The following is a 16,992-nucleotide window of genomic DNA, read 5'->3' on the forward strand; positions in this document are numbered from 1 at the left end:
TAGACAGGATACAGTAGGTAAGTAACTCACTGTCCTGGTTTCGGCTGGGATAGGGTTAAATTTCTTCCTAGTGCTGTGTTTTGGAGTTAGGATGAGGAGAATGTTGATAACACACTGATGTTTCCAGTTGTTGCTAAGTGCCCTCCTAGTCCAAGGACAGCTCCCGTGCCTACTGACTGAGCTAGGTACACGAGATGGGAGGGAACATAATCAGGACAGCCAGCCCAGCTGGCTAATGGGGTATTCCATACCATGTGACGTCATGCTCAGTATATGAAGGGTAGGCGTGATCCAGGAAGTACCGATCGCTACTTGGTTGTCGGTCAGCGCGGGTGGTGAGCAATTGCATTGTGCATCACTCATTTTGTATATTCTATCATTATTTATTATCATTATTTTCCCTTTTCTGTTCTATTAAACTGTCTTTATCTCAACCCACGAGTTTTTCTCACTCTTACCCTTCCGATTCTCTCCCCGTCCCGCTGGGGGGGCGGGGGGAGTGAGCGAGCGGCTGCGTGGTATTTTGGCTGCCTGCCAGGTTAAACCACGACACTCACAGAGCAAGAGGTTAACGGTGAAACAACGCTCAAGAGTATGATGGGTTCAGCCCACTAGTGGCTGCATTTTGTCAAAGTTTTGAAGACACTGTGGCAAAAGAGAATGTTAAGAAAGGATGTGATTTATTTTTATTTTTTTATTATTATATACTTTAGGCGTTTTTTTAGTTTCTTGGAGAAAATGGATGTCTAAAGACTTGCAAAGCAAATCTCAGAGAAAGTTGACAGACACTTGGTGTAAGTTGTTTAAGTATTTGATTACAGGAAAGGAGATTTCAACCCACCGTCTTTAGTTCTGAGTTCTTGTAAAAATTCTTATACCTTTGAGGCTGCATTACGCTTTAGGCCATTAAGCAGTACTGTATTTTCTCTTGATCACCTCAGAGCATTCCTTAATTATATTAGCTCCTTTCCAACCAATTTTTTTTCCCTGTAAAAGCATACTTGACGGTCCTGTACATCACCAAGACAGATGTCCATGCAGCATGAACTTTATTTATAGAGGATGGATTAGACATGAATGTCACACTTCTTTAAAAAAGTTTAAATTAACTAATCAACTGGTGAAAACTGAACAGGTAATACTATTTACATAGGACAATGCCCGCCTTCCTTCCCAAAGCTTAAACAAAGTGAATTCTCATTCTGAAACAAGGACAATGAAATATAGAAACACACTGATTTCTAGCAGTTATCTTGTAAATAGCAATCTAAGTCTCTCAAACTTATAGAACTTACCTTTTCCCTGTAAATGAACTTAAATTAGCTCTTTGGCATAGTCATATTGATGTCTGCATTTCAAGGCCAGTACTGTAATGGACTCAGACACTTAATGGTATTTCATCAGTACAAAATCAATGATCCCCAATTGGCGTATCCAGCAAGAAAGGACTGCCCAAATATTAGATGTCTTCTGACAATGTCTATACTCATTCTTCCTGCACCTGGACTAAGTGAAGTTAACACTGATTCTACAAAGACAAACATGAAGTTTGCAACTCAGAGAATATTTCTGAAAACGTAGACAAAGACCGTGATCACTGACTTCACATTTAGAGAGTACAAAATACCTTGACGCCTGGTGCCATTCTAGAACATGTTTTTAGATTTCCACCTGAATTCCTCAGAGATGTAGTCTCCATTTTCTCACTCTTTTGAAGCACCTTGGCAAGAAAATATCCCCAGAAAGTGTATTGGGAGTGTTTCAGAACTATCTCATCTGCTGTCTCGAGTGCACTGGGCCCAGCTTGAAGTCTGCAGCCAGTGCAACAGTTTAATCAGAAACCAGGAAACACCACTGTTCTAGATGTAATAAGTCACTTGCAGGTCAGTTTCTCCATTTGGTCTCTTCAGTTACTCAAGGTAATTGCAGTTTCAGGTTTAAATGTTCAGATCTCATTTTACAATCTACTTTCTTGACTTTTCCTTATGCTAATAAAACCAGACATATAATTATGCTTCTATCCCCAGAGTCCTGTATGGTAAAACTACCCAGCGTGGCACCTGTTTCAAAAATTAACTGAGTTCCAACTGCTCCAACTGAGTTCCCACTATTTAAGAAATATACTTTACAAATCTTCATATGAAAAGCCTACCTGGATCAATCAGTAGCAGTATACTACAAAACTGTAACAATTCCTGTTGCCTTGTGCCAACTGTTAGATAAATAAGACTTGTAAAACAAAATCTGCTCCTAAATTTACATTTTCTATTTCTGGAATGTACAAAAAGTTTTCTAAAACTCTTGTTTATGAACTTGCATGTGGTCTTTTTTGTCACAGAAGAAGTGCACTCATTGACCTCCCTTCTGATCCAAAATTATTTCCGCCATGTGGAGTAGTAAGTTTCTGCATCTCTCCCAGGAATTCCATCAGACAATTAAACTAGGAAAGTCACTTCAATGTTTGGAAATATGAGCATAAATTGTCTGATTAGATATCATTCTAATAAACAATGGAAAACAATCCTGTTTCTGTTCAGAAAGCAGAGCCTCTCAAAAGTAATTTCATGAAATGGTGGCAATTAGTCTCTTGTATCATTCAAGAAATGTGTCTCTCTTCAATTAAATATGTCGTCCAGTCAGGAAGAAAAGTGGTCTGTCCTCTTTTGCATTCGCAGTCTGGAATTCATCCCGCAGTCGGAACTGCCATTCGTCTTCCAGCTCTAGCCGGACAACAGTCTGGCGAAGAGAATTGCGATCTTGACAAATCACACACAGGGTGGCACCTAAGCAAACAGTTAAAAAGAAACCCACGTGAGTATCCCCTTTGTTCGCATATCACCCAGCTCCCACCACCCCTTAGCATGTAGAACTCCACCGCTTCCACAGCAGGAATTACAAATGGGCTTGGGAAAAAATTAAGACACTCATGTAGCTCTCCACTCGTGAGGAGAGCTATGTTCAGCTCCCTGTTTATCAAGATCTTCTTGTGTAACTTGAGGTATCTGGCATTCATCTAGTAAAGAGGACTAACAATACATTCGCTATTCTTTAGGGTAAGGAAGGGTAAAACTGTCAGGTCTAAGGAGGTGGTGATGGGTCCTGGCAGAAAACAAGACAAAGGCCTGTATCGATTACTGTTCTAACCCTACTGATCATTGCCTTGTTGAGTGAAACCTTCACTGAGCAGAACACTTATACCACAAGTCAATCACCACGATGGCTGACTAAGCTCTTTGTGCTCTGCTGACCAGAAATGCTCTAAACGTGTCCTTAAAACTAATCACAAACTTCAGTGCTTTTCGGATTGGTAAGCTAATGTGCTGGCAAAGACGAATCTGGTCTGAATGGCTATGGACACTGGCGAATCGAGAATGCCAAAGTAAGAAATATCATAGTTTAGTAAACAATATCAACTGTCTTGACTGGCATGCTGATACCATTTTAACTTGCATGCATGATTTCCTGGCTTCTGAGAAAAGCGCTCAATTAAGAGGAAATAATTACCTCGCCAGCATTCAATAATCTGAATGAGAGATCGTGAGGTAAGTGGCAATGCCCAAGACAAAACAAAGCTGAGAACTTAATAAAAAGAAACAAGACAGACAATCATGTGGTGTTTAATGCTCATGTGTCGGGTTAGAAAATCAAGTAGACTGCCAAGGGAGATGGAGAAAACCCAAATCAAATACACCTTGTGCTACATGCTATAAAAATTGTCTGGTTTACGCAAAATGAAACTGATTGATAGCCTCTGGTCACTCAAAAAATGCAGTACAAAAGCACAGTTTTCATTTGCAGTTACTCTGATAGCCTTGTTAGAGAAACTACAGGCTGATTAAAATGTGGACGCTGCTCCAGAATGAGCAGATACACCGGCACTCCTGTGGCTTCAGTGGCGTGTGTGGGTAAAAGCACTGTATACCCCAGTTTGCACTTTGCTACACATACCTACATGAAACTGCATTAACTGCAACAAAGAACACAGCAGTTCATAACAAGTCTGCCTGTTTCAAGAAGGCATTTGCCATGGCATTCTTCCCTCAGTTATAGCTGTGAGTGAAACAAATCCCCAGAATGCCTAAGATAGTAGCAGAACAATCCAAAATAAGTTTGCAATATGACTGCCTGCCATAAAAATGGAAGTTATTTGTCTCCACTGCTATCCGCCCTCATAAGGATTACATGGAGAAACTGGTTATTAGGAATAAATTTTGAATGAGCCAGCTTCTATTTCTAAGGATAGTAAATAGATTTTGACGGAGGCTTGTCCATCACCCCTTTTCTATCGAAAATTAGAAAACCTGCAAGAACACAATAGGTAAATGCTTAATACATAAATCTTAAATACTCAGTTCTCAAACATAAAGTAAGGAGCTATACATACGAACTAAGCATAATGATATAGATCCAACATTCCTCCCCACTTCGAAATCTGCAGAACTTACAGCATTGTTATATACCAGTTTACTACAGTACAGAGCCAGCATGATCAAGCATCAAAGATGGGTGCGACGTATAAAGACAAGTATGAATACATGCATATACATATATATGCATGTATATTTTCATATAAAACACATTTTTCTCCAGGTTCCCAGACACCAGGTCATATAATTCTCTGTAATAAAATCATTGCAGCTCACCTTTAAGAAAATGAAACTTCTTCAAAAAGCTAGCTACAACAAAGGAGTCACAGAGGTATAGCAGGAGACCACTGAATGTCAAACCAGAGGAACTGATATTCAGAGAGTGAGGCCGAGAACTCACGTAGCAAACTGCAATCTGATTGGGAGAGGGGAAAAAAAAATTAACATTTTTCAAGCTTCTATATAAAGCTAAGGCTTGATATCAAGCTTTCAGTATTCACACCTGATTCACATTCAGACTTGCTTTCCAACTCCAAGTATTGTGATTTTTATAGTTCCTTCCTAAACATTCCTCTACTTATTAAAAATCTACATAAAAGCACTATTCATAACTATGTATTAGTCGTTACTATTCATTACTATTATTATCATGAGGTTTAGATATGACAGGGTTTGAAAGCTGCAGTGACAATAGCTCCCCACAACCATAATGCTGTGACCTGCCCAGCACAGTTTATCTACACATAAGTAAATACAGTAACTGTGCAGTCAGACACGAAAAAAACCCTTTAGAAATGCCTCATTTCGTTTTCATTACGATAGGATTACTCAAGTCAGTGGAGTTGAGCATATACATAAATGCGCGAGGTTTCCTCTTGTCTAGTTTGGTTTTATGGCTACTCTCCAAATGCACTAGAAACTGGGAATATTTATAGCACTCCTTCAGGATTTGTAAGTTTAAATTAAGTAATCTTCCACACAAGGCTTTGTTTCCAAAGTGTCGTTGTACTACTTAGTTGGGGCAGACGCTCATCTAGCATAAATCAGCATGATTCGGTGCGGGAAGGTCGACCCACAGCAACTGAGACTCTGGCCCAGGATGCCTATATTTACCCACATTCCTTCAATCACATTCCTTCATATTCCATTACCCATATTCCTTCAATCATACTCCAGCTCAGGTAACAATTCCAGAACTGAATTGAACTCATTTCATGTGCTGATGAATGGGTTAGAGCTGAAAGGATGCAATGGATGAAGACAGTAACAGTACAATGCCCTTCCACAGAGTTTGTTTTTCCAAGCATGGTGGGAACATAGACCTGTAAGAGCTCAGCCAGAAAGGAAATTAAAAGATACAGTTCAAAATGTTTTGAGTGCAGCATATATGGGAAGGTCATTACACAGCTGTTTTGGTAAAGAAGTTTAGTAAATCCAGCAAGACTGAATTTCATTTAGTATTCAAGTCAGGTGAAAAGGTAAAAACAGTTTCTCTCTCCTGAACACCACCATCTTAGTATCATACTTCTATCCGACCAACATTTGAGTTTAAGTATGACCTTGGCTTTAGATCCAAAACCATCAGAGAGAGCCAACAGCTCCTGAGATCTAATGTCAGCTTCTCCCATTCTGACTGTGGTCTTGATATTTGCTTCTCTGCCTCAGTTCATCAGTCAAAAGTGAACTAAAACATTTGTATTTTGAAGTGATTTCTAAGGGCTAGCTAGTATTTGTAAAATACTCTCGTGGAAAAAATCTGCTGTAGGAAGGGCCAGATTATAGCAGACTGAGAAAACACTTCTTAAAGAAAAATGTGCTCTGTGTTAGTTCAGAATCTAATTCACAGACTACATTAGTATTTAGGACAACTCTGGTATTGTTCTCCATGTACTTTATTTGTAGCCTCTAATAATATCTCTATGGGACTAAGAATTTGATTTTAATGTTATAGGGATCTAATACCTGATTCTTCAAAGGCTGTGTAACTGTTATTAAGGAATGCATCAACAAACTCATCCGAAACAGAGCCTATACATTTCTAGAGCTGCTTAAAGATTATTTTGTTCAGTACCTGTGGTCCTAAGTTAAGGTAACAGTCCACAGATAGCACTGGATGGCTATAATTCTTCAGTGAGAGAGGGAAGAAGCGATGGCTGTGATACTGGAGGTATTTTTCAAGGAGCAACTGAGCAGGTGCTGCCAAGAAGGTATGCTTGCTGTCAGGAGCACAAATGTACTGAGCAGGTGAGATTGAAACTGGAGTGTCAGATACCTATGAGGAAAAATATTTCTGGTACAGATCAATCCTGATCAATCAAGTTGTACTTATCTGAATTTTGGTTTGTATAAAATAGGTCTCTATCCTACAAATCTAAGACTTATATATGAAGCAAAGTCATTCAGCCAAAAATATCTGCTACCGAAAAGGTTTCAGAGTTTCACGGAATTATATTTGTATTTATAGAGTCTTTGGGGCTTCTTGTTTGAAGCCAAAGTACTCCTACATATGAAGTCATATGAAGATGAGCAATTCCATAGCTATAGATAAAATACTCATAGTGAATGGTTACCTGGATCGTAAAGAGACACTTCAGGTGTTTTTAAAAGTTTTAAAGGAAAATTATTAAGGAAAGGCGCATTTACGCCAAGAATATTATGGAGTTCAGAAAGAAATAAAAAAAACAAAACATGGCAGACAGACCCCATTACTGGCAACAGGTGATGCACCAAAATACCTCAGCTCTCCTGGTTACAGGGTACAAAACGCAGAACAGAAGTTTAACAATAACGAAACAGAGGTCTCAGTTCCCACCTTAGACTTAATGTGGAAGGATCGCTGTCCTCCTACTGCAATTTGCTTTTTCATGACACTGAAGTGATTGAACCGACAGATGAGAAGGCCAGCACTGTGGACGCGCAAGTTGAAGTCAACATCATCACACGTAAATCTGGAAAGAATAAAATCATGGCAGTTCAGAGGAATGTTTCTCATCACACGCTAACAAATACAAGCACTCAGGGTCAGGACAGGTGTCAAACATACTGACCCTCCACCAGCGCCTATCAGTCAGGGAAAGAGGCTTCAGCATTGTAATAATAAACTAGGCTAGAATGAGTTCAAGAAGATCAGAATGAGGGAGGGAACCACTTAGGGAGCGAAAGGACCAGAAACAGAGAGGAAAGTGGAAGGAGAAAGATTGGAAATTGCCAGGGAAAAGACCTAGGAGTTAAAATATTTTCTTAGCCTTTTACACAGTCATAGAAAATGGCTACATACATTACTACCCCAAAAGGTCAAGGGAATTAATTCCTTTGACTTGCAAGGAAATGGATGAGGCCCTACATTTGATTTGTCAAATGCACAGAGGTCTCTGACTACTCATTTTTCTCTTAGAATACAAATATCCAGTAAATTTTTTCAATATTCCTCTACAGAAATAATGTCATTTTAATTAGAGACAAAAACTATTTGAAGACAAGGAGTCCTTTCTTAATACACCAGAACTGCTGAGACATAGGAATAAATTAAGCAGAATGAGGCCAAACATCCCTGAGCTAAATTTGATCCATTTAAAAAATAAGATGGAGCAGAATAAAAGGTAAACTCCTAAACTCCTAAACCCCAAATTCTCTGGCCTTTGGAAAATTCAGACTCAGTTCTCCATTTTGAATGTAGATATTACACAGCAAACAGGATGATGTGCAGAACTGTTGGATTAACATCCAGGGCTTGGATTTAAGAGAGTTGAGTAATTACTGCAACAGGGAACATCAGTGAGAAATGTGGCATTTATTTATATGTTTCTAAAATCTTGTCTTTGATCTTAGTAATATTTACATGGATATTTGGTATCCCTGAATGTCAGTGTCTCTGTGTTTTAAAATGTACCTTTTTCCTTGCCAGCCCAGGCTTGGAATGTCATACAATACTTCAGGGTCAACAGCACCCACACAGAGGATTATGGTGAGCCACGCATGGTTTAAAGACACAGGCAGGAAATGGGTGGTGTGATCTGGCATTCCTGACATTTTAACATTGCTGCCTGTACTCGTATCATTTTGCTTTATTGTCGTTCTCTTCATTAGCCCTTCATAATGCTTCATAAGGGAATACAGTTAGACAGCCTGGGAGCACAGTTCTGTACTAGGAGATGCACGGGAGCAAGTTTAAAATGCTCTTTTAAAGTGTCAGGCTGGTGACGATAGAAATTTAGGTCATCTGTTTAGCCACAGAATAATGAAAGCAGAAGTGCTTTCCTGCAGTTATAAGTAAACCTGGACTTCAGAAGACATATTCCTGAGGTAGGAGAGGAGTTCTGAGAAGTACAGAGACTGATGTTCAGTTATGTAAGTCTAGGTGTGTAGAGCCGTCTTAGATTACCTAGGGGTATCCCACCTAGCTTACAGAAAAACACATGTAGATTTCACGTCATACCTGTCAGCCCCATATGGACATCTTGCGTATCCTGAGGTGCCTAAAGACCAGCTTTAGACAAGTGAATCCCACCTCTAGTGATATCTACTTCATTCTGTTGTAATAAATGCTTGCCCCTCAGAACTGGGGCCAAAACCACAGTTTATTTCACATAGATCAGTGAAATTCTGTGAGATGATGTACCTAGGGAATACAGTTCTGGTAACTGTGGTGATACTGTGTATGGCAATATTATAAACTGATACATCCTATGTGGCACAATAAATGGGACTTCTGAGACAGCTGAATGTGAGAAACAACCACCAATGTTAATGAGGTTTATTTATTCCTTTCTTCTGATTGTCCTGATGAGCACACATGCAGTATGCTCCAGTGTTGTGCTACTCGGGGTAAAAAGCCCAGCTATATCTCAATTCCATGTTAGAACAAGAGTTGGTTATGCACCATTCACCCATTCACCCCTGTTTCCTTTGGAAAGGAGTGCAGGTAAGCGGGCAGGAGGGGAAGTACAGTGTTTCCCAAAAGGCCACTTGGACTAGACAACTGCGGGACCAATACTGCAGGGCACACTGCTGAGCGTGTCTACCCTGTTATTCAAATATGACTGTTTTATTTGGAACTATGGAAATTAATGTCTTTTTCAACTGCTGGCAATTTGCGAAGGATTTGAACCATCAGTAAGAAAACAAAATCTGTCTGCATCCCATTAACAACCTCCCCAAAAAACCAACAAGAGTTTTTGTAAAACTTCCTTTATTTGGTTCTCTATTGTCTCTATTATCTCTATTGAAAGATGCTGCTGATTCACTTACCTGTTCTGATTGTATTGTACATTCTGTGTCAGATCAACATTCAGCATAATGAAATCATGCACATGGCAGCAGGAGAATGGTTCCTTGATCTCAGCACTGTTTGTTTTACTGGACCATTTCCTCATCCCAATTAAGGCATAGTGAGTGACATTGGGAGTTGCTTCAATATGTTGCAGAATTTGCTTCAAGGAAACATTCCTTTCGGTCCACGTATAGTCACTACAATAATCACGAAAATGTGTTAATCTTAAAGTATATAGAGAATATTCAGAATCTCGTTCAGCTGAAGAGCAATTCTTAACAGTCGAAAGTAGTTATGAGTATCAAGTAGATAACTTCAGTGTTGTTTACTTTACTGCAACTTTTTGTCTCTCTAATCAAAACTTAAAGTTAACTAGTGCTTATGTGGTGGGGATTGGTATGACAGATCTGAAACTTAGTCTGGATCTTTCAAAGTATCCACTCAGATATGTAAACTTTTAAAGTTACCTGGATAATGTTCCAAATTACTCTAGGAGGGTTGCTGACTTTGTGCCATAACTTAAGTGCAAAGTATACAATCCTCCTACCCCACCCCTAGAGTCCATAAATCTCAGTTTTCACTGAGTTTAGTTCTCTTTGAAGGTTTGCTGTAAATCCTGCATAGCACCGTTCTGGGAATAGATAAAAATATCTAGTACAAACAATGTTCTAAAGTAATGAAAACAAAAATACTTGTTTGGGGATTTGGGGAGCTAATAAAGGAGCCATACAGACTGGGACTGACAAAAGAGCCAGAGGAAATCACTTGCACAATTTGCACAGAAATGTCTATTAGCTTCCTTAGAAAAATCCTGTTAAAAATGTACATGTGAATGCCCATGCTTGCCCAGTGAAACAGAGATTGTTTACAGAGTCTGAAATCTGCAGTCCAAGTAACTGTAGTTTGAACCAGAGTCAAGCTATACAGCAAAGGCTGCAGGCACTTAAATGCTCAGGGGACAGGAATGAAAAACAGGCACTAAGCTATGTGCTATGCAAAGGCAGATATCTAAGGAAAAGACTTCTCTCGTTAGGCAATTATTATTCTCTGCTTGTACAGGGTAAAAGTTGTAGTATATCAAATGTAATTTCAAAACTGATATGCAGTGAAAGGTTAAAAGAGATCAGCTAAAAAAGCATATATTACTCTATTTACCTTTTCCTGTCTCCTGAACAATCAACTTCTACTGCATTCCACATAACACAGGAGTCATCTGAAATGACAATGAAAGGCCAAATATCCTGAGGTTTTATCCCCAGCTCCTCCTGCCGATTTCGTTCAAGCTCCAAGTTATGATAAGACAACTCTTTTATCAGGAAGTGTGCAGCACCTGAAACCAAGGATATAAGCCATCAGATTAAAAGTAGGGGCAGAAATTGTTTGCTTTTAACTTGGAAGCTTTTTGAAGTGTCGTCGTTTAACCTGGCAGGCAGTCAAACACCACACAGCAGCTCGCTCACTCCCTCCCCCCCACCGCAGTGGGACGGGCAGAGAATCGGAAGGGTAAGAGTGAGAAAACTCGTGGGTTGAGATAAAAATAGTTTAATAGAACAGAAAAGGAAGGGATGATAATAATGATCATAATGATCATAATGATGATGATGATGATGATGATGATGATGATGATGATAGTAATAATAATAGAATATACAAAATGAGTGATGCACAATGCAATTGCTCACCACCCGCGCTGACCGATAACCAAGTAGTGATCGCTACTTCCTGGAACACGCCTACCATTCATATACTGAGCAACGTCACATGGTATGGAATACCCCGTTGCCCAGCTGGGCCAGCTGCCCCAGCTATGCTCCCTCCCAGCCTCTTGTGCACTTGGCAGAGCATGGAAGCTGAAAGTCCTTGACTAGCAGGGTACTTAGCAACAACTGAAAACATCAGTGTGTTATCAACATTCTTCTTATACTAAATCCAAAACACAGCACTAGGAAGATATTTAACTCTATCCCAGCCGAAACCAGGACATGACATTAATACTTCTGCAGACCAGGGCATAAATCACTCTGAAGATTTTAACACCCTAACACTCCCCAGAGCCAACTTACCTTGTCACTTGCCAAGCAAGTGACTTATAGGACCCCACTGGGAAGCACAGAAAATGAAGTTTGACTTCTGTGGTAGAGATTTGCTAGTGCCTTAAGGGTTTTGCAACTGATTCTTTCAACCTGAGAGATATTTGGCTCCACTAGCATCTGTTAGCGCAAACATCTCGAGATGTTGATTGACCAACTGAATAACATGGGAACAATTTCCCTTGATGATCTACTTTGAATGTTTGTCACTACTGCTGTCTATAAGTTGTTCCAGCAGTAAAAGCGAGGTGCTGATTATTTCACAGATATTATATTAGCAGAACCTACCTAAGAGATGTACCTAATCAGTGCATCACTGCCTATGCAAATAGCACATAATTTATTTCCACGAGGAAACAGAGTAGGTAACTCCATCTGAGTTAACACCCTCAGCTTCCTTTAAAATCAATAGAGAACAGTAAGTATTTCCAGGGTGCAATTCATCTAGCTTGTTTTAGGTGACCTGGATTAAGTGAACTGCATCTTCGACTGTGACACATTGTCTTTAAAGAGAATCCAGATCACCAGATCAGATATGCTAGCTACAACGTATGTGTCTACTTTTCACTGTTGAGTAACCACACCTCAAGGGCCCAAGTCCTGTGTCCACATTTGTTAGAACTTTTTGTTATACTTACCTACTCCAGCACTGTTGAAAATACTTGGAAGAACAAGCATGATGTGGTTGGGCCAATACTTCTTATATATGGCCATTTCATATTCCTTGACAACTAAAACATGCAAATGACTGGCTCCATCCATTGCATGATATAAATTGAAAAGTCCATGTTCATGGCGACCAGTGGTGGGAGTAAAAGTGGGGCTTTTTATGTAATCTTCATTCTGTAAATAAAAAGAAGTGTGAGTTTCTGTATTAAGCTGGAGAATGTTTAAACAAAGAGAACCAGATCCTTCAGGAGAATAAATCAGATTCACTGACACTGGACAAACTGCTACATTTTAAATCAGCTTAATAGGAAAATAAGTGACTTTTATAAGAGTTGGGAAAAAGAAAACTCTATCACTTTAGCTTATTCGACTGGTGAGAGTGTGGTGGACTGGATAGGACTGCTAACCTTGACCTGCCAAGTGCACAGGGACCTTGAGGCTAGATCTGGAAAAGGATTTAGGTCTGTATGACATAAGATGGTAAGAAACACCTTACTCCAAAACTGCAGTACACCCCTTCTGACTGGCTATTACTCAATCTTGAATGCATTGAAACTCACTAGGTGCTTCCAAGTTTGATAGTACAGCTTCTGAAAGCCATGTTTCTACAGACATCCAGGACTGTTCCAGTCTGGGCAACTGATTTTAGTCTGGTTCCTACTAAGGCCAACATCAGAGTTTGCATAGCCTGTCAGATGGATGACCCTACAAAGTGTTTTCTACAAGCGTGATGTGATTCCTTGGACAGTCTTGAAGCCATGACAAATATTCTTTGAAAGCCTTAATTTTATATGAAAGCAACTGACCATTTATGCAGGATAAGACAGGATAATCCACTGCCTTCCTCTACAGTAAAAAATTGCTTCCTGTTAGTAACTGTATGATAAACAAAACGACATCTCTGAGACTCATTGCTGAAACCATTCTCACTGTAACATTTTAAACCCATAACCAAAGACCTTTTGCCCCAAATAAGAGTGTTTATACCAAAGGATCAACCTTGATAATGAGCAAAAGAAACAGCTTATTGGTGCCTTGACAGTTTTGCTTCATGTCTCCCTTTCTGGGAGAAAATACAAGCTTAGTATCAGGACATCTTCAATATCTCTTGACAGCAGGACCTGAAGTATAAAGAATCCTAATTCAACAAATTTTAAAATTGGTGGTGTCTCCTCCCATATATGGCCATAAATGTAATTATCCATCTACCTTATCTGTGACTAGTGGTAGCCTCATGCTTTCCAATTGTCTTCCTGGTTGGCTAAAGACAAAATGATGCTCCTTTGACTTTGGAATGATAAAATGCAGCTGGATCTCTTCTCCCAGCATAGAATAGGAAAAGGCAAATGCATGCAGAGTGGACTCATAAAGCTGAATATGGGAAAAAATAGGATAATTCCAGTGGTTAGAGTCAAACTACAAGGTCTCAGTGTAGTTAATACACATTTATAACATTACCAAACAGACTACAATCACTTACTGTATTGCATTAGATTTTACTTCATGATCACTAGGAGTTAAGCAATGCCTCCTAGGCTAGAGCATACACTAAAAAAATATAAATTAAACTGTTCCCTCTTTTGAAACCATTGTTTCAGTTTTGTCTTGCAGATGGTACCAGTACTTACAGGCCACTCTCGGCTTTCAGAAATACTGACACATAAAAACCAGTATTTGCATTGCTAATACCTTCTTCCTCACATTCTAATCGGCAGGAAATTATCTGAGTAATAACAGTCTGTATGCCACATATAGACTACTCCATGCTGGACTACTCCTGTGTCAGGAGTGGCATCTTTTGCAGTTAGTCAGGTGAAAATGTAAGCAAGTCCCAGTGGGAAAAGTTTACTGGGAAAGTAGTTTTAACGGGTAGCATACATGTAGAATGCAGATTACAGAATTGAATAAACTAGTGTAAATGAGGCAAGGATCAGTCCTCTGACCCCCAACGTGCAGTCTGGTCAAGGCAGGCAAACCTCAAGAAACAACAAAATCTGTAAATCAGCTGGTTTTAACACATAACTTCTAAGCCAATTCAAATACAGTGAATGTACACAAAACTGTGTTTGGGTTCTGTCTGCTTCAGTGTCTGATCTGCAGAGTAATATCTGGAAATCTTTACCTGGTACCTGGGATTGAAACCCATATACTGATGACACTGTTCACAGTGATGGTAGGTGTTATATGCTGCATACTTAGACAATCTCATCCTAGTTGTTTGACGGCGTGTATACATATCATCCTGTCTCCTGCTCATTGATCTGTCTATTAAAAAAAGAAACAACTTAAATGTAACATATATTCAAGGCCAGAATGTATTCCCGTGTGACAAACTGTTTCTATCACTGTAATTAGCTTCTAGGAACAATGGCAGGATTAAACACATGCGAAACAAGCTATGAATTGATTCTGAGCGTAGTATTTTTATAAATTGTTATGTACAGCAAAGGGGACTATAAAGAAGGATCTGCAAATTCATTATTATGATAATTCTGTACAGATTTCACATAAGGTTGAGGTGTAAGCAAAGCCAGATTATTAAAATTATTGTTGCTGTTGTTACTATCAGTTGAATGCTTGCAAAAGTAATAAATAGTAAAAAAGAGTCTTATGACAGACGTTTGCAGTCCTGTGACGGACATCACAGATTATGTGAAATGAACTTGGCAAATTTAGTGATGTTGCTCTTCACTGAAAATCCACATTTCAAAAAAAGGTCTTCTTTGTGGGAGGCTGAAGGAAGATGAGATGTAATTTCTGCTGAAAAGGACTTCTGGCCAAACCTTTCACTCAGATTTTCAGCATCAGATCAGGTTGTTCAAGGTTGTTCCTTGTCCTGTCAAGTTTTGAACGTCACTACGAGTGGAGTTCCACAGTCTCTCTGGGCAACCTGCTCCATGATTTGACCACTTTTATTCTGGAAATATTTTTCATACTATCTAATTGTAATTTCCCAAGTTGCATCTTGTGTCTGTTGTCTCTTGTCCTTATGCTGTGTATCTATAACAGTTTGCGTCTATAAGTTCCCATTACAAAGTTGAAGACAGCAATCAGATGCCCCTGCTAGACTTCTCCAGACTGAAGAAATCCAATTCTCTTCAATCTTCTACGTACATCATGTGCTTCAAGCCTCTACCCATCTTGGTGGCTACCCACTAGACTCACTTCTATATGTCAATGTCTTTCTTGTACTCGGAAGCCAAAAACTTGACAGAATGTGGTCTTACAGGTGCCACGCACAGAAGAATAATCACTTCCTTTGACCTGCTCGCTAGATTTTTAGTAAGCCATTTAGTAAGCCATCATGTTCAAATTGTCTACCAGGATCATCAGGTCACCTTCCTCAAAGTTGCTGTCTATACAGCTGGCCCCAAGCTTGTACAGCTGCAAAAAATTTTTCCATCCCAAGTGCAAGATCTTGCATTTACCTTTGCTGAACCATACCTGAGGTTCCTTCCTGGACGGTCTTTCTGAATGGCAGCGCTACCTTCCTGCATATTGACTGCTCCCCCAATTTGGTAACATCCATGAACTTGCTGACGTTGCATTCTGTCCCTTTGACCAGGTTATTAATGGCAATCTTAAACAGCATTTGCCTCACTGTCAGTCTCTGAGTATTGCCGTGCATACCCAGCTGTCAGTTAGATTTGTGCCACTCATCACATTTTGAGTTCAGCAGTCCAGCCAATTTCCCACCCACTTTACAATCCACCTATCCAAACCATCTCTCTCCAGTTTTGGCTATATGGATATCATAGAAGGCAGTGACAAAAGCCTTGCTGAAGTCAAGATAAACCCACTGCTCTTCCTTTGTCCTTAGTGCCAGTCATTTCATCATAAAATGCAATCATGTTTACCAATCACGATTTGCCTATGATAGATCCATTCTAGCTGCTCCCAATCACTTTCCTGTCCTTCATGGATCTGGACATGGCTTATGGGAGAATTTGTTCCATAATTGTTTTGAGGACTGAGGGTAGGCTGACTAGGCCGTAATTGCTTCGATCCTCCTTCTGCCCTGCAGAGGAAGGGCATGGCATTTTCCTTTTTCCAACCATCAGGAACCTCCACCAGTTGTCGTTACCTTTTAAAAATGACAGACAGTAGCCTCACAATGGTGTTGGCCAGCTCCCTCAGCATGCTTGGATACATCCTACCCAGTCCCATGGGCTTGTGTATGTCCAGCTGGCTAACTCAGAGGACTAATTCACACCTCAATACTCCAGGAATCTAGATCTGGACATATGCATCTCACGCTTTCCAAACCTAAACCAAAACCTAAAAAATAAACCTATAAACACTTTTAAGTACAGAAATAACTTTACCCACATAAGTCACTTCATCACTACAGAGCAGGACAATGCTACTACATAAAAACATTCAAATACACAAACCTATTGTGGAATCAGAGCTTTTTTAATGAAAGACTACCTATATAATATTCCACAAAACATTTATAAGGCTCATACTCTGGTGCTTCATCTGGCAAACTTCAAATCTTTTTTCACGATTACTTAGTCAAGTGCAATTCTGGTAATTTCACTCTGTTTAAAAGTTTAACAGGATTCTCACGTTACAAACAAATAAATACATATAT

General features: G+C 39.6%; 1 protein-coding gene across 3 annotated transcripts in view; it reads right to left on the reverse strand.

Annotated features, from left to right (window-relative positions):
- Positions 1-228: 228 nt before the first annotated feature.
- Positions 229-16,992, reverse strand: part of GREB1 (growth regulating estrogen receptor binding 1) — a 72,474-nt gene continuing 55,710 nt past the window's right edge. For 2 of the 3 annotated variants that reach the window (XM_075145038.1, XM_075145037.1), the window contains exons 25-33: positions 14,518-14,660; positions 13,605-13,766; positions 12,365-12,569; positions 10,792-10,966; positions 9,615-9,833; positions 7,180-7,315; positions 6,439-6,639; positions 4,644-4,782; positions 230-2,783 (exon numbers count right to left, since the gene is read on the reverse strand). In XM_075145038.1, coding sequence (XP_075001139.1) covers positions 2,620-2,783; positions 4,644-4,782; positions 6,439-6,639; positions 7,180-7,315; positions 9,615-9,833; positions 10,792-10,966; positions 12,365-12,569; positions 13,605-13,766; positions 14,518-14,660 — 1,544 coding nt within the window. In that variant the 3' untranslated portion in view covers positions 230-2,619. Of the gene's footprint in view, positions 2,784-4,643; positions 4,783-6,438; positions 6,640-7,179; positions 7,316-9,614; positions 9,834-10,791; positions 10,967-12,364; positions 12,570-13,604; positions 13,767-14,517; positions 14,661-16,992 lie in introns of all 3 variants that reach the window. The other variant, XM_075145036.1, reaches the window with a different exon arrangement.

The sequence above is a fragment of the Calonectris borealis genome, chromosome 3 (genome assembly GCF_964195595.1).
Source record: "Calonectris borealis chromosome 3, bCalBor7.hap1.2, whole genome shotgun sequence".
Lineage (NCBI taxonomy): Eukaryota > Metazoa > Chordata > Aves > Procellariiformes > Procellariidae > Calonectris > Calonectris borealis.